Below are 23,805 nucleotides of genomic sequence, written 5' to 3' on the forward strand. Positions count from 1 at the left end.
AATTTTGGAAAACACTTACCAATTCTTTCACCGCCTCATTCGCCATAATACCACATAATGGTGTGACGTCATATGTAGTAGTCAATCGACATACCAAAATGCTTGGCAACACGCCTTCCGCGTTAAAAACTAAACTGTACAGCTACGTTTCTTCTGAATTCAAAGATGTATCATGTAGACACAAGCTATTTTCAAACATATTTTAAAACATAATATGTTTGTTGTTTTATTGATGATAACACACAGCGACTGCAAATTTCAACCTTTCAGCGATCAGCTGGTGTTGTAGGGAGGCACCCAATGAAGGAAGTTTCACTTGATGACGACACTAAATAAGACAGTTCGCGATACCTGTGCACATTTAAAATATGTTTCCTGTTTGCTGGATATTGATTATCGAATGAGCTGGCGGTGTCAATGATCAGGCAGCAATGTCTTTAGATATTAATTTGAGCTGATAAGTGTAATCTACGATTTCCTGTAACAAAATTGCTCTTGCTTTTTAACTTGCATTCATTCTTTGGAAACGAGAACTGCATGTAAAAAATTAACCTCACACAAGCCAGTATTCGAGTTTTGAAACATCAGTCTCTCTCATTACATATCCATTTTGAATGATGTAGTTTATTTTATACATACATATGTATTCACGTGCCATTTCGGACTGTTTCGTAACACTGGCTGACAGTGGGGGAATGTTGACCTTCAACAGCATGTAAGAGATTTCTGACGAGCCAACCTGCTATTCTTATTTTCTGGGGGACGCAGAGTTTATGAAAAGTAATATATTTTATTATTATCCATTGAAGCACAAAAATAGGAAATAACAGGATTACTTTAAAAATTATTTCATGTGCCTACGATGGTCGGCTTTCGCTGGCGTTACGCCAGTAAGCGTTCTAATTTGTATTATTTTGCTTCGATTTTAGAATGCTTTTGAACCTCTCTGTATTATCGAGGGTAATGCATGATCATGTTATTGCAAATACAGTTGTTAACTCGAAGATAATTATTATACTGCAGCTGCCTTTCAAGAGTGTAAAAAAAGTTGTCGAATACAAAGGAGATTATTGGAATTTGAGTATTGAAAAGTAGGCCTAGCTACCAAATTAAAATGTTAGTTAATATTTCCTAGAGCAAAAAATTGTTTGCTAATATCTGAGAAAAAATAAATGTTTAGGAGGTGTAGAATAATCTATTTTGCACCTTATAGTGTACGTTACGCTATTTACATCTCATCAACACTTATGGATCACGCCCCTCATAAAAACGTCATCACCCCGTGGTCATCAGTATTTAGGAAAAACAATGTTGATAATGGCATCATTATTACCATTTAAATATTCCACATTAACTTTTGAACCACTTTGAAACTCCTTGCTTCTATCTTTTTTCTTCATGAAATGAACAAATAAAATAACTTGGCATGTTTTATTTTGTTAGTATCACAATATTAAGAAATTTTAACTGTCGATGTTAATCACTTCTGCCCCTTCAGCGTCTGATTTTCGTGCGGCCATTACACTACAGCCTAGGATAGCTTAGTGCCTTGTAGGTCATTTTCGGTACTTTTTTCAGTTTTTATTGCCTTTGTGCCAAAAAATGGCAAAATCAGGGTGCGAAATTATTGAAAACTGGTGGGGGGGGAAAGATCTTAATCTACAAACTTCCTCCACCACAAACATACATTTAATTATACGATATAGATATTTATAGCTAATGTTATTAAAAGTACAAATAAATTACTAAATTAAAAATCTTATTATTGTTATTATTATTATTAATTACATAGAAAGAAATTAATTTGTTACTTTTATATATCGGATATCATAAAATAGCAAACTCCGTTAATAACTTGTTAAATATGTTAATAAGTTATGAAATAGTTGAAGGGGTTTTATTACGTATAAGAATTCATTTACTTCTTGCTTTATGTTAGTATAAATCAATTAGATTTCATACTTATCATTGTCTTGCATTCTTGTTTTACGTTTATTGTGCGTATTGATGTAGATTTGTTAAGAATCTCTTAAAAGAGAGAAAGCATTCAACACTCACAACCGCACTTTGTGTGCGTTTACAATATTATTGTTAGTAAAGTATATTTGAAATTAAAAGTAATTGCTTATCTTATTTTTGTTATAGCAAAAACTCCAAGAAAGTGTGGGGCGTTACCCCCACACCCCCTATACGCCTTCATGGCGTGCTGCTATGCACAGGGGAACACTTTACCTTTTACTTTACCTTTACTTTCACGTGATAATTTTCTTGAAATGTCGGGACGGGCTATAACCTCATCAGCTCCCCCGCTGCGTACGCCAGTGATACTAACAGTACTACCGTTAGCAAGAATCTTGCACGTTTTCATCACACCTCGATTTCGTTCTGTAGAACACTAACTATAAACCTATGTTTAAATAGCCTATTGTTTGTACACTCCTGTTCAAATAAAGCGGCACATTTTGTAAGATTGGATAGTTGAAGTATTTGCCACTATCTGAACAGGAGTGCACATGAAAAAAGTTAGTACCGGGTTCATCACCTGGAAAATAACGAGAACAGCGCAAAATTTTCTGCAATATTTAAACGAACGTGCGTAAACGTAAGTGACTGTCATGCAAACGGAAGCCTCATTATCTCGCACGCAATGAAATTGGCTTTTACGACTGAAACAACATATTTCCTGCAGGGCGGTCCCGTGTGTGCGAAGTCTTTCATAATCGGGAAAGTGAATAGTAAAAATCACTCCACGAAAACAGTTATTTTTAATCATGCGTTATGGTTTAGAAACGCCTTGCTTTTCAATTATTATTATTATTCTCTTTTTGCGTTTAGTGTAGTGCCAGGTATCTGTTCTCGCATGGTATGGATGATATTTTTTTTCAAACTGCCGCTTGCAAGGTTCGTTGAAAGTTTATCATTAGTTTTAGAAATCGTTTCTAAGGATGATCGCTTATTTAGACACAAAGTGGACGATCACCCCTTTAAATGTTTATTCCTAACGGTGATTTATAGTTAGTTTTAGTAGGTGATCACTTCATTTCAGACTGCATTGCTTAAAGTTGGCTTTCCGTCCTCACCTTGTAATCACAGTGGTTCGGATCCCACTTTAAACTGTAGGTTCAGTCCCGATTAGCCTATCTCTGCACAAAGTGATTACAGTTAGTTTTCGGAGGTGAATATTTCATTTTAGACTGCAAGCTTACTATGCTGACTTACCATTTACAGTTAAGATTTAGCTCACTACTAGACGGTAGTTCAATTTTAAACGTCAAGTGGGAGGTGATAGTTATTTATGTTGCTATTTTACAATTTATATTAAAGTTTTAGGCGTCTCAAATGTATGGACTTTGTGCTAATTGGCAACCTATTGTTACTTTTGCAAGTCTCAGAGGAAAGGGCTGATCACCCCCTCTGCCAATTCCTTAATCCTTTTATGTAAGTGAGAGGTGAGTCGTTATTTCACTGTGGCAATTGTCCCATCCCACAAACTATTTTTTCCCACCCACCTAAGTTATGGGTTCAGAACATGCTACTTACTACTATACAGTCCAGTATATCTGAGTGCAAGGTGAACACGACTAACATTTCGCTCGCAGTAAATTTGATTATTGTAAGCAGATATTGTAACTCGAAGGGGATATTTGTTGATGTATTTCTAAAGCCTGGACGCTTACTGGAACCGGAGCGACGAGAGAATAGAACATGTAATCAAATGCAAGCTCGCACACTGAGCCCGAAACGGGCTATGTGGAGAGAAGCGAAATTCTTCGCTTCCGAATATACATACTGTAGTATGACCTAATGTTTACCTTGCCGTCAGAAGAAATAGATGTTTTAAAGAAGAGACAAAAATACATGAAAGAAACGATAGAAAATGAATGAAGCTAGACACATAGAGAAAGATAGAGAAAGTTAAGAGAAAGACAAAGGAAGAGAGGTAAGTATACAAGGATTGGTTTGGTTTGGACTGAGTTGCTGTTTTAAGTCCACTTTATGCACAGTGAGGCTAATCGGGACTGGACCTACAGTTTTAAAGTGGGATCCGAACCACTTGTGCCTCCACCGGTTATCGAACCCGGGACCCCTCGATTACAAGGCAATGACGCTACCACTGCGCCATGGGAGAGGCCCCAAGTATACAAGGGGAGAGAGAGAGAGAGAGAGAGAGAGAGAGAGAGAGAGAGAGAGAGAGAGAGATAGAGAGAGAGAGCGTGATAGAAAAATGGGGGAAGAAAGAAACAGAAATATTGAAGCGAGACAGACAGACAGATATAGAGAGAGTAAACAAAGAAAACAGAAGAGGAAACGGGAAGAAATATGATAGAAGAGAGGAGTAATACGAGAAGATATTTAAACTGAGAGAAGGATTTGTCTGAGTTTTTAAGTCTACTTTATGCACAGATAGGCTAATTGGGACTGGACTCCAAGTGGAAAACCAAACTACTATGTGCCTCCACCGAGTATCGAACCTGTGACCCCTTTGTTGCAAGGCTACGACGTTACCACTACGTCATCGGGAGGCCAAACTAAGAGAAGAGGAAGATGTACAAATAAAAGAGATAAAGTAAAAATAAGTGGGTAAATTTTCCGTATTCCACTTGGGCGATTGTCACCCTCCTTCCTTTACCCTTCCTGCTGGCGCCCATGATAAAAGTTAAAATATGAGAACGAGTGTGTATTTCTGTATTAGTAGAACATTTGAAAAAATAAAAGCAATCGTGGTTCCAGAAATAAATCTTCCCAAGAATGTAACAACCATAATATTTATGCTCTAATTATTATTAGCTTTCACTAATATTATTCAAATTTTCATCAACGGTCTGGCTCGCGGCAATTCCTGGTGGTGCACACACAATAACTTCTGACAATGAAAACCCTTATTCACACTACACGATTTCAATCTGCAACTTGCTTTGCTCGAAAGCCTTGTTTGTGCGGAGATTGTCTGATGCTTATCGCGTACTTGAAGAAGGCGCAAAGTCCATTCGACACCATTAACTTCGTCTCCTAGGGGTGTAAGCTTCGTTCCCGACATTCTCAATGACCATTTACATGCTTCAGGTGTGAGTAAACCTGATAATGTTATCGTCATGTTTCGTCAACTTCCTCTATGCCTGCCATTCCATTATTGTTTTGTGACTGTATTGTTTTAGAAGGTACTAATCAACAAGATTCTTTTTGTTAAAAAAAAAGTACACTGCTGCTATGGTCTTGAGATAGTGTAGTGGGATCCATGAGTATTACCGTGCAAATTGTCCATGACTATTTTCATTAATTTTTTCTCTTACATCCTATGTGATTTTAAGGGATGGATTTTTATGTATGCTGGTGCAGAAATTATCAACAGTTTGTTTTGAGCTTTCTTTTACTTCTTGAAGCTCTTACTGGGTCAAATAAAGTGCACGAATATGGTGATGGACAATTTGCACGGTAACTCTCAAGGATCCCACGTACAAAGATAAAATTTAGTAGACTAGAAAATCTAGCGTTGTTCGATGTAAATTATTTTCATGGTTCGGCCTATCTGTCCTTTCAAACTCACAATGAATACTGAAGCTATTGCCGAACTTGGACTCCAGGTGGTGCTGCTTTCTTACAACGGAAGCTGAACAAATGCATTATCTTAAATTTGTTATTGTAAATATCATATCTACAATTCATGATGGGTTAAAACAAGGAGATGCATTATCTCCATTGCTCTTTAATTTTGCCTTAGAATATGCTGTTAGGAAGGTAAAAGAAACTAAGGAAGGACTAAAATTAAATGGTGTGACTCAGTTGTTAGCATATGCAGATGATGTAGACTTACTGGGGGATGATGTGAATACAATTAAGAATAATGCTAAAATATTTTTCAAAACTGCTAAAGAGATAGGTTTGGAAGTTAACAAAGAGAAAACTAAATATATGCTTACAGGCCGAAACCAAGTGTTAGGTAATAATCAAAATCTAATTATTGATAACAACTCGTTTGAACCAGTTTCCAAATTCAAATACTTAGGAGTAATATTAACAAATGAAAATTATATTAAAGAGGAAATAAAAAGTAGGCTTAATTCAGGAAATGCATGTTACTTCTCTCTTCATAAACTTTTGTCTTCTCGTTTAATATCTAAGAAACTAAAAGTTAAAATATACAAAACAGTAATTTTGCCTGTAGTATTATATGGATGTGAAACTTGGTCCCTTACATTGAAAGAGGAACATAAATTGAGAGTATTTGAAAATAATATCCTTAGGAAAATCTTTGAACCTAAAAGGGATGAGGAGCCAGGTGAGTGGAGAAGGTTACATAATTTAGAACTGCATAATTTGTATTCATGTCCAGATATTATTAGAATAATTAAATCAAGAAGACTTAGGTGGGCAGGCCATGTGGCACGAATGGGAGAGGAAAGAGGAGTTTGTAGGATTCTTGTTGGGAAACCTGATGGTAAGAGACCTGTAGGAAGGCCAAGACGAAGATGGAGAGACAACGCTGAGATGGACCTAAGGGAAATCGGTAGGGATGGAAAAGAGTATATAGATCTTGCTCAAGATAGGGAAAGATGGAAGGCCTGTGTTGCTGCAGCCATGAACCTTCGGGTTTAAGAAGGCTAGAGAGTTAGTTAGTTAGTCATATCAGTCCCCAAATAATAATAAAGATAAGGGTAGGAACTACGTGAGATATTAAAGTAAGTTCTCAATTTAGATGAAATGTAAACTCTACATGTGCATATTTAAATACAGAAGTTCTGACGTCATCACAAGTAGGCGAGATTAAGTAAGGTCGCTAGCTGATAGGCAAAAAGAGTTCATTGATATTTCTTATCAACAGGTGTCGATAATATTAGCAAATTCAACTGCAAACACTGGAGCTTATTTGTTGAAAGTTGGAGTGAGGTTCAAACTGATAAATCATTTCTTGTACAGTGGGATCCTTGAAAATTACCGTGCAAATTGTCCATGACTATTTTCATTTATTTTTCTCTTACATGCGATGCGTTTTTAAGCGATGGATTTTTATGCATGATGGTGCAGAAGTTGTCAACAGCTTGTTTCGAGTTTTCTTTTAATTCTTAAAGCTCTTACCGGGTCAAATAAAGTGCACGAACATGGTGATGGACAATTTGCACGGTAATACTCATGGATCCCACTGTACGAGCAAGCAGAAGAAAAATGTGTAGTGGAGGGGAGCTGGAGACTACAGAATAGAACCCTTTTAATAGATTTTATTATTGAGGATAGGTAATAATAATAATTATGTGAATAGCTAATGAATACATAACATTCATTATCAAGCTTATTTCTAGTTAAGATAACAAATTTGAATAAAAACGACTGTGCTATGAAGAAAAAAAGTTTTTAAAAATATTAAAAATCCACATTCAGTCTGAGATTCGAGTTCCAGCATGGGCACGAGTAAGGCTAGGATTTTTATTACCTAAAAGTCACCAAAATATGCAAAATAAAATATGCTCTTATGACCTACAATTTTACAAAATATGCACTATAATTTGAAAAATATGCCCTTATAACTGGACTGTTTCAAACATCAATATCTAAATGCTGATATATTTTCACATACGTACTATTTTTAGTTCACTTTATGGACCCTGAGTTGCAATGCACAATAAATACTAAATTTTCAAATAAAAACGTAAAAGATTTTGCTACAGTCCAAAAAAAAAAGAGAATGAATCCATTTCGAAAATGACTATATTTCTTGAAAACTCAAAAAATATGCTGAATATGACCGAAAATCCATCAAAACATGCTCTAGCACATAGAAATGGCCAAATATGCCAAAATATACCCTTAAAAACACCTTAATTTAATTACTTTCTTCATAATATGAATTTCTATATCATTAGGGAACACATCACCCTTACACAAAAAAAATATGCTAAGTCATGAAAATCCTAGCCTTAGGCACAAGTATGAATTTCATTTGAGCATTATTCATCCTCATCAACGCGTAAATAGGCAGAAAGGCGACGTAAAATAAGAACAATAAAACAACAACAAATATAGAAATGGAAGATTTATAGAATAACGAAAAGGTTAGGAAAAATCCCTGATTTATTTTATACATTGAATTTAGCAATTCAGAGATGTTTAATCACAATCAAATCCTTATATTCATGTAAGTTCACATTATACAACAAATGGTAAACAAATAGCTCGTTTTTTAACTCTCGTGAGGAGGGGAACTGGACCCAGGCACGCAGCCAGGAGGAGGGCTCGGGGGCTGAAACTCCCCGAAATCCTACAAATATATTTCGTTATTAGTGTTTAGTGGTAATTATTTTTACTTCCTTAGCAGGATTAAACATCTTGTACAGTGGGATCCATGAGTATTACCGTGCAAATTGTCCATCACCATGTTCGTGAACTTTATTTGATCCAATAAGAGCTTCAAGAATTAAAAGAAAACTCAAAGCAAACTGTTGACAACTTCTGCACCAGCATTCATAAAAATCCATCGCTTAATAACACATAGGATGTGAGAGAAAATTAATGAAAATAGTCGTGGACAATTTGCACGGTAATACTCACTGATCCCACTGTACGCGTAATGAGTTGTAATATCTGAGAAATTCATCTTAATGGCCTCTACCCCCACTTTTTCGCCTGGCGGTTGATGATAAGGGATGACCCCCCCGCGCCCCGAAGTAAAATTCTGGCTACGGGCCTGACTGGACCCCATGAACCCTTATTCTATTCTACATACGTCTTTACTTGGGAAGCAATAAATCCACACTTTGAAAATGGCCGATTTCTTCCAGGAAATGCAAACACCTAAATATCCCGTGGTACGAAACCTTGAAAAATTCAGTTACCCACCTTGATAACCGTACGAAGTGTCAATAAAATGAAAGTTGGTTTATGCCGTCATGGTTGCCAACGACACGAAACGAAAACTCAGTTATTTATGTTCGCTGAAATGTCATGTGTCACTCTCGAGACAATATTGCCATCTTATATACTAGTTCTGTTAAATTTCAGTGGATTTCTTTAATTTCCTCGGTGCTTTCGTATCGACGAGTAAGGGCTATTCAATTCTAGGAGTTTCTGAACGCTTGCGTCTAGTGGTGTGTCCAGAGGGGGGGGGGGGTTGTTTGGGACCAGCGGCGTCGATAGAGAATTTCGTTCGGGTGGGTTCTGCTTCGGCGATGGTAGTTACTATAAAATTTACTTTTTCTTCCTTTTAATTTATTTACTTCTTGCATTCTGATTCTCTATGTTTTTCGTTAATAATTTATCTTCCCTGGTTCTCTCTCGTTGTCGATTTGTTTATCTCTCCCTTTATCACTTTCTGTTTCTTAATTTCTCTCTCTCTTCTAACATGAACATTTTGTGGGACGTATATTTTTCTAAAACATACGTAAAAAGTTTATACCTTGGCACCATGCTGCAATATGTGCGATGAGGTCGGGTGGGAAGGGGAATCAGAATATATTCCCTTAGTAATTCATTTATTTTAGCTGTCCAAGTCACTTTTACCACTAGATACATCATACGTATTTAAACTGTTAGATGAAAAAAAATAATTGGGGGTGGCAGATCAAGTAAAGTTTTCAGTAAAACTAAAAACGGTAAAATTTTGTAATAGGACAGTAGTTGACAAGCTGTTGTGGGATTATGACACGATCTGGGGGACGCGTCATTGGCTTTAGGGGAAAAGGACATCCTGCCTAACAAAAATTAAGATACGTGAAATGAAGGAAAAAAACGAGAGAGTAAAAAAGAAGACAAATAAATCTTAACTTATTACGTTCATATCCACCTCTTTACATAATAATATCAAATACCGTTAAGTGCACACTATATTTGGCTGCGTTTCAAGAGCATTTCGTTATCGAATTGACTGTTTCTTATTCGCATATCCAACTTTCATTAAGTCTTTCAGTAGGGAGTAACTGTCTTTGAATGCACAAGCTTAAGGACGTATCATATTCCAGAAAGCAGCACGTGTAATAGGGCTAAATTTACGAGGAACTTCATGCCAACTTGTAGACAGATCCAAGCTGTTTGATATTTTGGGGTAATTTGGAAGTTTAAGATAATGATTGGGAAGTTGATACGTGCAGCAGGACTCTATCCACTTCAGCTTGGGTCAGTTCATGTGGCGGAGTAGATGGGCATGGCTTCCCGATGGCGTACGGTAGTCTTGTAATCATTTGAACCCGTGTTAGAGTCCCCGTTTGAAGCACATTGCAGTGATTCGCACCTCACTTTAAACTCTAGGTCTGGTCCAGATTACCCTGCATGACCACAAGGCGATATTAAGACAAACTCATAAGCAAACGAGGAAACCATTACCTACACTTTCATTACTCTGTGCACAGTGGGATCCATGAGTATTGCCGTGCAAATTGGCCATCATTATTTTCGTGCACTATATTTGACCCAATAAGAGCTTCAAGGATTAAAAGAAATCTCAAAACAAGCTGTTGAAAACTTCTGCACCAGCATATATAAAAATCCATCGCTTAAAAACACATAGGATGTAAGGAAAAATTAATGACAATAGTCATGGACAATTTGCACGGTAATTGTCATGGATCTCACTGTACATGAGAGATATTACAGGTTAAATGATGGAATGATTATTATAGATGTCAGCACCTGACGGCAAAATAGTTTTCAGCTGTCAACGTAGTAATCTTGGATTGCTATTTTACCTATGCTCTTTGTTTACTCAGGAAGTGCGTTTTATCGACGTCTATACTCGACAAGATCTTGTATTTGTAGGAAGCCTAAACGTATTATCCTTGATGACAGTCAGATATCGACCGTTTACGTGAAAACAAAATAACGAATTTATGTCCCAGAAAGATTTGTAACTAGTTTCGACTCTATTGACGTTGTGCATAATAGATCATTTCACTGATTGCTGGTTGGTCAAATTCGATCTCAGGAGGGAACATTTTGAATTAGGATTGCGGAAACAATTCCCTCGTTTTTCTTTTGAGGAGCAAGAAGGTCGATAACTTTATTTTTTGTGTTTACAGAACAAACAAAAGTGACGGAAGTGTTACAACATAAACTCGGGTACAAGAAGACAATAAAATCCTTAGAACATATAGTGGGTAAACTAGAAGGGTTAAAAAAAGGGCAAAGCATATTTTTTGACCACGAAAGCAGGCTAGGTGTGAGGTTCATCATCTTCCTGGAGAGGTCAGGTCAATAAGGATAATTTTATTTTCAAAATACTTCTTGACCTGGCCTGTACTCAAATCATCCTTTTTTTTATCAGACACAAACATTGCATTATGTCGGTGTTTAGAAGCACACACGTACTACACACATTTCAAACTGCTTATATACTTGTTCACCATTGAGCACAAATCGTAACAAAAGAGAAATTCCGAACATCAAACGAGGAGTGTGGCCGAAGAAGGGTGTATGAGTGCATGTTACAATTTCCCTCACGATATTCCGGCATATGGCAGCGAAATGCAGTATTTAGCACAAGATGGCAGGTTTGGAAACTCGACCTTATGAAGTAAAACTTCGAAAGGAAATTTTTCGATTTTTTTAAAAGAAATATTAGTTCCTCAAAAAAATTTTCGGTTTTCGCATAACCAAAAATTTCTCGTTTTCATTTTGTCGAAAAATTTTTAGTTTTCCGTTTCCAAAATTTTTTTTGAGCTTTCTTTTTCGTTTTCGAAAAAAAAAAGGATTTTGCGATTTTGAATTTTTCGAAAAAGTGGCCATGACTAGGTGGCCTAATATATACAGGAGTCATGAGAAAACCACTGATTGTAATATAATCTAGCTTAAGAAACAACATCACAGTAATTTTGTGGTATCAGTGGCACCACAATCGGAAAAACCCATTGAAATATAGTACGAACTTTGAGGGTATGTTCGCACGTGTGTGTATGCGCGCGTGCATGCATATAAACCATTTATGAAAATTATGATCACGATTTTTTTTATTTTTATTTTTGCTAGGAACGTCCCCTGCATCGTACGGTTGATTTGCGGTACACAAATTTTACATTTCAGAATTTCGTTTGAGGTATGAAGGCCTTTAAAAATTACGACTGTTTTGAAGTATCTCGTTTCACAGTAAAGCTGTGCAAGAAAGATTCAACGTAAGTTAACGTAAATGTTGCAAATTATTACTATAAAATTATTAAAATTATAATAATATTATTCTTTAAAAAATCAAGGTCCACGTGACGTCACCCAATCAACGTCACCCAATCACGTTCGGAGAGATCCACCTGTGGAAATTCCACTTTCTAGATTTCCATCCTTTGCTCTACAATGCAAATATATTGTCTAGAAATGTAAGCATATGAACGATGGAATGAAAAATCACCTAAAACACAGCTTCAAACAACTTATTTCGGTTTGTTTTACATTTTCAACGAGCGAAACAATACAACTCACACGTACACAAGGGCAATTTTAAAAGCTCTTTTTTCACTTAACCTTGACCAACTTATGGTTGCTTCATCGGGGGGAAAACGTTGCGCTAGTAAGACAGAAAGAAGCCGCAGAAAAGAACGAAAGAGTTTGGTATTAACATTACAGGTTTCTGCATTTGCATGCAAAATATGTCTGTAGCATACACAGAGCTTATTGTAAGTACAAAGATTTACAACTTTCTCGCTGCTTCTTACATATCTCAGGGCCTCCCTGATGACGTAGCTTTGATTGATTGATTTTATTTCGTTTTTCTGCCACTTTTGGCAAATCCCGAAGAAGATGAGGATGAGTGATGATATGATGAAATTGATGAAGCGACATTCACAAAGAACACTCATTCCCAGCCCGGAATTTGAACCAGGGACCTCTGACGTCGTAGCACGTTCTGATAACTATTACACCACGGAGATTGGCGCCGATGGCGTAGTGTAATCGAAAGGCTCCGTTCGATACCTGTTGGAGGCACATAGTGGTTCGGATCCCACTTTAAAACTTTAGGTCCAGTTACGATAAAGTGGACTTATAAACAAAACAACACAAAAAACAACAACAAAAAAAAACCTTCTTACATAATGAGATTAATACGCATGGGCAGTTTTTATTGTTGGGGAAGTACAGTTTACAGTATTGTTATTATTATTATTTCGGATTACCACGTTTAGAGTACTCCCCCATAGCAATTCACAGTTTACAAATCATCTTTGTTCCCTCAGCAACGAAATAGCCTACATTTCCTTTTAAATTCATTTCAATTGCTAAACAATTTTTCCTTAGTATTTGACTATTTTTTACTATAGTTTAATTTTCAATAATATCCAACAAACCCACAATTCAGTCTCTTCCTGAAGCTCGTTGCCTCGATAAGATTACATTTCGTAGAGGACACTTTTCCTAAATTCTTTCTAGTTTTCTGTTTATGAGCAACTTCCGCTTCTTAATGTAAATCTTATTTTCCATTCCCAACAAGATTTAATTTTCTGTTAAACTTCGAATTGTCACTTGGTAGCAAAATACTTGTACTTGCCGCTACAATTTATAAGTATTGCTTACAGAGTTTATACTCTATGCACATAAGGTTCGTAACATACAAGACGAGAAACGTGTATTCCATTTACAGCACAATCAATTGCATGTGATACTTGATCACTTTTGAAGACACAAATAGTAGTACTCTACGTCCGTGCTAGACCTAATTTTGCGAGAGTAAGTCCATCACCTTGAACTACTTTCAACTCTTAGCTTGCTCTGCTAAACGACCAACACTCCCAGTCTTCGGCCGATTATATTCACGCACATGGTCCAAGGTTGGAAGGTCAGCAAGTGCAAGGACATGCAGGTCCTAACTCTTTTAATGGTATCCACTTTCCGCATTCTGCCTCATTATATTCAGATGAGGATTCTACAACCACGTGGTCAAAAATATGTGTTTTGTGTGTGAACATCCACATTTCTTCACTGCAATGCAAGTCAATACAAATATCATTTACATGGCTTTTTCATTGCGAATAAAATATTGTTCCTTTGCCTACAATTTCATAATAGCAGAATTAGAAGCAATCAGTCAATACAAATGTTAGTGTAAAATTCTTGAAGAATTATTACCCGGCTACTAGTTTTGCTTTCGCATTGTAAGAGTATTATTATGCAAATTGTCCATCACTATTTTCATTAATTTTTCTCTTACATCCTGTGTGTTTTTAAGCGATGAATTTTTATGTATGCTGGTGCAGAAATTGTCAACATCTTGTTTTGAGTTTTCTTTTAATTCTTGAAGTTCTTATTGGGTCAAATAAAGTGCACGAACATGGTGATGGACAATTTGCACGGTAATGCTTATGGATCCCACTGTACCTAGTCCAGGGGCGAGAAAGGTCTTGTAATAGGAAATCTACCTACGTGAGATAGGGCCTGGCTGGCCAGAACGTTACCAGGTACTGTGCTTTGTGTTGGGAGCAACCATCAGATACAATCTTGAATCATTCTTCGCTTTTTTCCCGCGCAAAGGCTTATGGGTATTAACGAATGAACGTGTCATTCGTACAGCGTAATATTGATTCGCGTTGTTTTTCACGCTTCGTAAACTTGATGAGGAAAATGTTCACTTTCACAAGGAAGCACGAAAGAAATAGAAAATTCATCATAGCGGAAAATATAGGTTGAATTAAATCCCTTGCAATTATACGCATGTACTGTGTATAAAGAAGCGACTTTAAGAACTATACTCCATCCTCTGTAAGAATGAAGTCAATATAAACAAATGTGCATGTCATTTGAGAAATCCTATTGGTTAATTCCGATGACAGCTGTTTTGCTGAAATGTTGTAGGTGATAGTCCGTATGGGAATGAAGTTGTGGATCATGCAAGTAGTTTTCCCATTCTTGCAAAATTGAAGAAAAAACTATACTTTTTTGTGATTCTTTCGTTATAATAAGAAAATGCAATGAAGAATAATTTTCAGATAACGGTTATTAATATATATGCTTGAAGCTTTCCAATGAGATTTAATTTTTGGATAGTGGATAGTGGATAGTGGATAGTAGGTCCACTTCCGATTTTTCTACCATGGACTTAATCAAACTTTAAAGAGCCTGTTAAAGTTGGTGAAAAAAATACATCATTTTAGTCTTCAAAAATATTAAGTCATAATAATATATCCAAAATTGTGAGGTGATCTAATCGGTAGGGCGTCTGACTGTCACGCGGAAGACCCTGGTTCGATTCCTCATGGGTGAACTAAGGTCGTAATCTTTCCGACCTTGTCCCCGAATGAAACGGTTCTGGGGCTCAGCCAGCCTCAAATCAATGGGTACCTGGGGGCAAACCTGAGGGATAAAGGTGGCCGGAGCATGGTGCCGATCGCATCATCTCTAAAAATCGCCGAGATCGAGAATGTGTGGGGCCTTACCCCCACGTTCCTAAATGTGACTTCATGCCACGGTGCTATATGAACGGGGAACTTTACATTTAAAAAATTGGGAGGGGCAATCGCCCCTATCACCCTCCCCGTGGATCCACCCACGACGTTGCTGCAACATGCTTTAAAGAGTATCCAACCGAGATGACAGCCATTTTCGAATCCCCGCGTCCAAGCAAGTCCCACGAGAACTGGAAGAAAAACAATACCGGTTATGTCTGCCACCTTGAGAAGCACGCGCGTATGGAGGTTGCCGCTGATTGCGTCCTTGGCTTCTTGCTCAAGTGCAGTTGCCGCTCAGCTCAATCCTTGACAGAGCTTCTGGAAATTGCTCGACCACGAGGGGAATTATCTGCTTTTCCATAGGTGTACGTGAACGGCCGCAACGCCAAATCAACCCTGTGTGATAGACTGATTGTTGTGCGTGCGCCACGAACGATGGTGTTTGCACACGCCCGAATTATGAAGAAAAGCCATACCAATTTAACGATGCACCCTCAACCATAGGCGCCGAGTTGGGGGGTGGTGGGGCAAGGCACTTTTTGCCCCTCCCAAATTCACGTTGAACTGTCATTTTATGTATATTTACATATATAAGTATTGTTTATGCCGATTTTGCCCCCCCCCCAAAATTTATCTTATCAAGTTGTACCCTCTGGCCTCAACAGTATTACGCAACGTAACAATTAACTAGTCGCGTTGAGTGTTCAACGATCTTACGGAGTGGTTAGCACAGCGCGCTACGACATCAGAGGTCCTGGGTTCGAATCAGTGTTCAATCCAGCCGCTTTTTTTCCGGGGGGATGTTATAGGCATCACATTATACCAATAAAACAATACTAATATTTTAAAATTGGTCCCTACACCGTATACATTCAATTAACTTATATTACGTATAATTATGTTGAACTATCCATTTCAAGAATGAGATCTCTGCAGCATATCCTCCTCAACAGTTGACACGTTCACACAAGCTCGAAGTGCATCCTGATCCATCACATTACTTAATTTAGCAGTTAACAAAGCGGACGGTAATTTTAATGCGTTTATTATTTTGACTTTTAAAAGAGGACTGAATGGTGTCCCGACAGAACGTACCACTCAGATAAACACCTACCTTCAAGATATTTACTCCGCGACAAAACGTACCACTTCAAGGAAAACGCTTGAACTTAAAATCAAAAGAGAATAAAGTGGTTAGTGGCCCGTCGAGTGATCACGTTTGTGGAGTCCCAAATGATGCTCGGTTGGATGTGAAGAAGCGTATGCAAGAAGCGAGGAAAAGGGTTCGAGAGGAAGACACGCCAATTACCAAGATTTAGAACGATACTCTAGGCAACCTACAAGACAAAGGTTAGGTTAGTCTAGGTAAGAACTGACATAACTAAAACGAAAATCGAAAAAAAGACGAAAAGATAAAACAAAAGAAAAAATGTGAACGACAGCTTAACCACAGCTGATTTTAAACACCCCAAAATAGCTATATATCGTAACGATCCGTAGTATCTTGTAATTATTATGGACAACGAACTCCAACTTCCAGTCATTGAAGCATCGTTTTCCAATTAGGAAAGATTCAGAAACATCACAGCAATGCAGTGTCAGACAGCACCGAAGCTCTTCCTGGTCATCAGCGGTACGAAATCCAGGAAGAGGCTATAGTCCTGACTGTGCATTTGTTTAGTAAATTGAATTGCAATAAATGTCTGGGAGGCAGAGAGTTCGAGGGCTGTTCTAATTCAGTTACTGAGGAGCAAGTTACGATTGAATAGAGAAAAAGGAGAAGGTTCTAGGGAGAGTGTGTTAACGCAGTCGCAAGTCAGACTCTACGTACAGTCACAAGCATAACCTCTCCCAGCAGATCTTCAGTTGGAGTACAGAGACAGGTATATCCTTACATTACCCATGCTGATCCAGTCTTTAGGGGGTGTGAAACTCAAGTGTCATGTGTTGCCATTCAAGTGTGTGAATTTAGCACCTCTAGCGCCTTACCACCAAGCTCACCACGAGGAGAGAGTGCTTTATCATCAAGGATGAATGATGTTTAGTGAGCTACATTCCCAAAAGATCTCCCATACCTAAGGTTATGAGACGTGGATGAGATGCTGTAGTAATTTTGCCAGTCCAAAGCGTGGATAAAGTGTGATGGAAATCAGCAAAACCATCAAGTGGTACGTTTTGTAGCATCGCAAATATTTTTGGACTCATTAGAAGACCCTTCACAGGTAGCCGGTCAGGTGGTAGGTACGTTTTGTCGGTGGTACGTTCGGTCGCGTATTCGGACTGAATTAGTGCTTATTACAACGAAAAAACAACACAATAAGTTCGTTCTACGTGAAATTAAAGTGAATGAAAGTAAACCAAAGTAAACATGCCTGCAAAATTTCTCAGCTATTGTCCGAATATGCCAAGTCGCTGAAATTTTCGGGAGGGACTTTTTAGTTTCCGGTGGGGGTTCCTCCGGACAACCCTCTGCATTTATCACTGCTTCGAATCCCGGACTCGAAATGGTTGTTTTTTTGTGAGTATCCCTTCATCCTTGCTATTAGCCAAAGGTGGCAGAAAAGCGAAGTAAAATAAACCAACCAATCAAACGCTGTTCGTAGTGAGTCCACTTTATGCTCTGGCAAGCCAAACCAACAGTGGGATCAGAATCACTATGCAATGTCCCTAATCTTTGGGTGGATCGAACCAGTGACCCCATGAATACAAGGCTACAGAGTTACTACGAGGGTCACTATTTATATTTTGAGCCTAACAATGAAAGGAGCGAACGTGAAATTCTGTGTGACCTTTATGGTCAATACACTTTTGCATTCGTTCGAACCATTTTTCAAAGCAGTTTTTCCAATCTTCCTGACACACCTCCATAATATGGTTTTTGAACGCATCAACGGCGTCTTCCGCCGACGAAAATCGTTGTCCACGCAATTTATTCTTGACATTCGGGAACAAGAAGAAGTCATTGGGTGCCAAATCAGGACTGTACGGCGGATGACCCATCAATTCGATTTTTTGACTGTTCATAAAGTCGGTTGTTAGACGAGATGTGTGACAGCTGGCATTGTCTTGATGAAGAATGATCCGACGGCGTTTGTTTGTTTTCCGTATTTGACCGAAGACCTCTGGCAAACAAATTGTTGTGTACCATTCAGAGTTGATCGTTCTACGTTCCTCTAAAGGCACAGTTGCCACATGACCAGTTTTCCCGAAAAAACAGGCGACCATTTGTTTCGATGTGCTTCGAGCGCGAACAACTTTTTTTCGAAAGGGTTCATCTTGAAACACCCATACAGTCGACTGCTGTTTACGTTCCGGCTCATATGCATATATCCATGATTCGTCACCTGTTACAATCTTATATACGTCTTTTGAAGCACCACGATTGTATTTATTGAGCATTTGTTTGCACCAATTGACGCGAGCGTCTTTTTGAGTTTTTGTCAAATTGTGTGGGATCCAACGAGAACATACCTTTCTCACAGCTAAATGATCACGTAATATTTTATATGTGCTGGTGGAACTAATGCCTATGGTTCACTCAATCTCACAGTATGTCACATGACGATCTTGCAGTATTAGGTTTTGCACAGCATCAATGTTTTCTTGAACAACAACTGATTTTGGACGACCTTCGCGAATCTCGTCGGTGAGCGAATGGCGGCCACGATTAAATTCGTTATACCAGCGTTTCACAGTGGCAAAGGATGGGGCTTCATCGCCAAATGTGGAAGTAAGTTGATCGATGCACTCTTGTCTTGATAATCCACGTCGAAAATCGTAAAAAATCATCGCACGCAAATGTTCACGAGTTAATTCAATTTTATTGTTGTCGCGCAATCTCCAAGGCAACATAAACAACACAAATGAAGCTATTGACAAAACATTTGAAGTATGGTCAATAATGCCAGACGATTCCGTGCAAACGTCAAATCGCGCCTAACTTCAATCAGTGTTGCCAAGGCTCAAAATATAAATAGTGACCCTCGAATTACAACAACATCGGGGAAGGCCGAGTCACAATCTCGTTCAGGTTTCTGGTACCTCTCAGATATTGGCGTTTTATAGGTTTTCTTTGTTGCAGTAATAAGTGGACACCCTCAGTGATCAGGTCACGAGGTCAGTCACCTTGCTAGCTAACTAACTCTCTAGCCTCCTTAAATTCGAAGGTTGCAGCAACACAGGCTTTCGATCTGTCCCTATCCTGAGCAAGATCCATCCACTATTTTCCACTGTTATCCGCCGTTTATAGTGCATAATTCGCTGCGTTTTTCGCGTTAAAGTGCAAAATTAGGTGATATTCTGAAAAATGCCATAATTCGCTTTATTTCGCGACTTCGAAACACCGAAAACCTCCTCCTTTACCTACCCAAATACATTTCAAACATTTTATTTTGATTTCCTTTTCGGTGTTATCGTTAAAACGAAAGCTTCACGTCGCTATCTATAATGCAAAAATAACACAGAACATTCACAGAACAATATAATGGTATTGGCTGTGTCTATGTATAAAATATACCTGACTAATCTATTTCTTTAGAAATATATGACATCATCAGCGTGGTATTTGCACCCTATCTTTGTCCTGAGGTTGAGTTCTATAATTGAAAAGATATCCATTGTCTGGCGCGATACTAAAGTGATTCATGCTACATGAATGTACAGCAAAACATGAGCCATGCGAAGAACAATACTTTGTTGACGAAAACGATGTACATGACAAAAGCTGAGAATGTAAAAGGACACACGAGTATATAATAAATGGGACGAGAGACTAAAGTATTTGCTTGCAACAATTTTATACTGACTAGCAGATGAACTTATACAAGGTCAAACTATTATCATGATTCGTATTTTATAAAGAAACAAAGGAATAGTAGTGCAGTACCATAAGTCAGTTAGTTAAACCAACTAAATTGATATATTTACGCGATATTTATTCAATTTCCAAGATTCATTTAACAATATAAACAGTTCTACCGTTGTCAAAAAAAATGGATTCATCCGTTTCTTCCACAACATTATCACATATTTCTGAAACCCATACGCACAGGTAAATTGTACCTCAATTGTTTAATAGCCGAAAAGCACGAACGATGCTTCTAAAATAAATTAATGTAATTAATGTCTAAATTAATGACTTTTGAGCACTAGATTTGCTTAAAAGCAACTGAATTCTTATTTTTGTTATTTGGCGTCACTTTACTGCTACTTTTGGCTAATCGCGAAGATGAGGATGAGTAATGATATGATGAAATTGGTGAAAGGACACTCGAAAAGAATACCCATGCCTCAGTGCGCCACGAAGGAGTGTTGATTAAATAGTTTTAACAACAAAATGTCACAATATTGACTGCTTCATAAATTAACAATATAAAAATATATTAATTATAGCACGAATTCTGAAGTGTATTTCAATTCCTGACAATATTTGGTTAAAATCATTCATAGCAGCCGGCTCCCGTGGCGGAGTGGTTAGCACATCGAGCTACGACACCAGGGGTGCCTGGTTCGAATCCCGGTCTGAGCATGGATGTATGAGAGTGTCCATTCATCAAATTCATCACTCATTCCCATCTTCGCAAATTAGCAAAGAGTGTCACAAAAGCGCGGTAAAATAAAGCAAATCAATCGTTGACAGCAACGAAACCTGCACTTTTTAAATTTTGATTTGCAATACGAGATATGCACTAAAATCATAACTTATATCATGCACTTAAATTGGACTAGATTTGTAGAGCAGTATTTGTTGACAACTACATGTGCGTCGTTAGCGGCGTGGACGGAGGGACGTGTAACCCAAAATCCAAGACAATGAAGCACGTACTCTAAGTTAACGACACTTCTGGTCAAACATAGCCCAACTTACACTTGTTCATTGAAAAATATACTACCCTACCTTCTTACACTTGTTAGTGACATAATAGCCTTGTACGTGAACAAAACATGTGCACAATCTGATGAAAATTCTAAACAATTCTTGGGGCCCAATTCTTCGCATTCTTGAAACAATTTCCAACAGCATTTAAATCTCCAGACTATCAACAATATCACTCTTACCTTTTTATCTTTGAGCATGTTTGTTAAATGGCAGTGTTTTGATTTCACGCGAGTGTATACTCTGCCCGAAGTCACCGCTCCCAGACGTAAATCAGATCGCTCGCGCAAACGCAAAGCCACGCAAACGTAATGTGACGTCACGACAGCTCAAGGCCAGAGCCGGTTTCAGTGTTACAACCATTTCATTTTCCGCCTCGGGGAAATTTCACGCGCTGGGGGAGGAAAAAAGTTGCTATTTTTACAAACCGGACATTACTGTTAATTCAGGAATTGCATGATGCAGACACTAAATGGTGTAGTCTGCCCGCTGTAAATAACGCAAAAAGGCCTTTGCAAGTGTGTAATTTGCAATGTTAAGGGAACAGGATTTTTAGGTTCGTGAAAGGGAGCGGTACAAGGTGGGTGGGCAAGTCTTGGCCGAAGTATGCGCAGGTAGATCTGTTGCTTAATTTATTATTATTATTATTATTAATATTATTATTATTATTATTATTAAAGTTCTTGAGTGACAGCTTCTCACCAGTTGTGCATTTATATCAATACTGCTACTAAAAGAAACCATTGTTGGACAAAAAAGTACAAATTTCTCTCCATTTTACAAGTGGAAAGGGTTTTTTAAAGTTGATTATTAATCTAGATAGTATGTTTGAAAAATATGACAAATACGTATTTTCAGAATCCCATGCATTTCTTATCAATAAAGTGTGGGGCGTTACCTCCACACCCCCTATACGCCTTCATGGCGTGGTGCTATGCACAGGGGAGCACTTTACCTTTTTTATGCATTTCTTGTGGAGAAAGAAAACGGCAACAACTTCAAGTTTCGGCTTTTCCTCTGACAACTGAAATCTTCAATGTGACCTCTTTCCCCTCAAATATTTTTCTACGCCATCGGAAGTTTGATGTTCCAGAGAGAACAAATAAAATAATGCTCCCACAAGCGTGAGGCTAAGTTTTCTACTCTTCCTACGACCGTCCAGCGCACACGGCTCTTTCCTCAGCTCGCCGCGGGTACTCCCGGTCTAGAGTCCTCGCGTCTGGCTGGACACATACTGTTCCTCCTGCCTTTAAGTCTGTTGTATAAACAGAAAGGCTAATCGGGTGTGGACCTACAGTTTAAAGTGGGATCTGAACCACTATGAGCCTCCAGTCGGTATGGTACCATGGGTAAATCTCATTCTCACATAATGTTTTGTCTGTTCGCGTCAATCATAGGAACCTCACGAATTACAGTATATTGATTAATTTAGTTTATTTTACTTCGCTTTTCTTCCACTTTTGGCTAATCGCGAAGATGAGGATAAGTGATATGATAAAATTGATGAAGGGACACTTAGAAAGAACACCCAGCCCGGGGTTCGAACCCGGAGCCCGTGGCAGTTTCAAATGGATTAATTGATTATGACAAATAAATCTTAACTTATTACGTTCATATCCACTTCTTTACATAATAATACCAAATACCGTTAAGTGAACACTATATTTGGCTGCGTTTGAAGAGCATTTCGTTATGGAATTGACGGTTTCTTATTTGCATATCCAACTTTCATTAAGTCTTTCAGTAGGGTTGAGTTGAGTTGAGTTGAGTTGGTGTTTTAAGTCCACTTTATGCACAGTAAGGCTAATCGAGACTGGACCTACAGTTTAAAGTGGGACTTGAATCACTACGTGCCTCCATCGGCTATCGAACCCGGGACCCCTTGATTATAAGGCGACGACGCTACCACTGCGCCATCGGGGAGGCCAGTTTCAAATGGAATTTGAACTAAGTACTATATGTGCCTCCACCGGGGAACGAACCTCGAATTAGGAACACCTTGTTTACAACGCGACATCGTTACCACTACGTCATCTTGGAGCGCACACACACACACACACACACATCGAGAGGGAGGAGAAGAAGTAGCGGATAGATAAGTGCAGAAGAGAAGAGGGATAGGGAAGAGAAAACGAAAGTTGTCTGTTATCCATCTATTCTTAGATGGATAAAAGCAGATGAAAGTATGTAGGAAAACAGACGAAAAAGAGCGAGATAAAGAGACAAAGAAATACAGATAGATATGACATCAGAGAGAGAAGAGGGGCCAAAGAGAAAACCCAGAGAGAGAGAGAGAGAGAGAGAGAGAGAGAGAGAGAGAGAGAGAGAGAGAGAGAGAGAGAGGGAGGGGGGAGGGAGAGGGAGTGAGAGAGAAAGAGAGAGAGTGAGTGAGAGAGAGAGAGAAAGAGAGTGAGTGAGTGAAAGAGAGAGAGAAAGAGTGAGTGAGTGAGAGAGAGAGTGAGAGAGAGAAAGAGAGAGAGTGAGAGAGAGAGTGAGGGAGAGAGAGTGAGAGTGAGAGAGAGAGAGGGAGAGGGAGGGAGGGAGAGGGAGTGAAAGAGAGAGAGTGAGTGAGTGAAAGAGAGA

The 23,805-nt window shown here is 38.4% G+C and overlaps 1 protein-coding gene across 4 annotated transcripts in view; it reads right to left on the bottom strand.

The window, feature by feature from the left end:
• bbx (bobby sox) overlaps positions 1 to 21,474 on the bottom strand; it is an 87,434-nt gene extending 65,960 nt beyond the window's left edge. The window contains exon 1 of one of the 4 annotated variants that reach the window (XM_083113590.1): positions 21,405 to 21,474. In XM_083113590.1, the coding sequence (XP_082969716.1) occupies positions 21,405 to 21,422 (18 nt within the window). In that variant the 5' untranslated portion in view covers positions 21,423 to 21,474. Of the gene's footprint in view, positions 1 to 19; positions 248 to 21,404 lie in introns of those variants that run through there. The other 3 variants (XM_083113589.1, XM_083113592.1, XM_083113593.1) reach the window with 3 other exon arrangements.
• Between the last annotated feature and the right edge of the window lie 2,331 nt (positions 21,475 to 23,805).

Source organism: Lepisma saccharinum, chromosome 28 (assembly GCF_977018435.1).
Source record: "Lepisma saccharinum chromosome 28, izLepSacc3.1, whole genome shotgun sequence".
Classification (NCBI taxonomy): Eukaryota; Metazoa; Arthropoda; class Insecta; order Zygentoma; family Lepismatidae; genus Lepisma; species Lepisma saccharinum.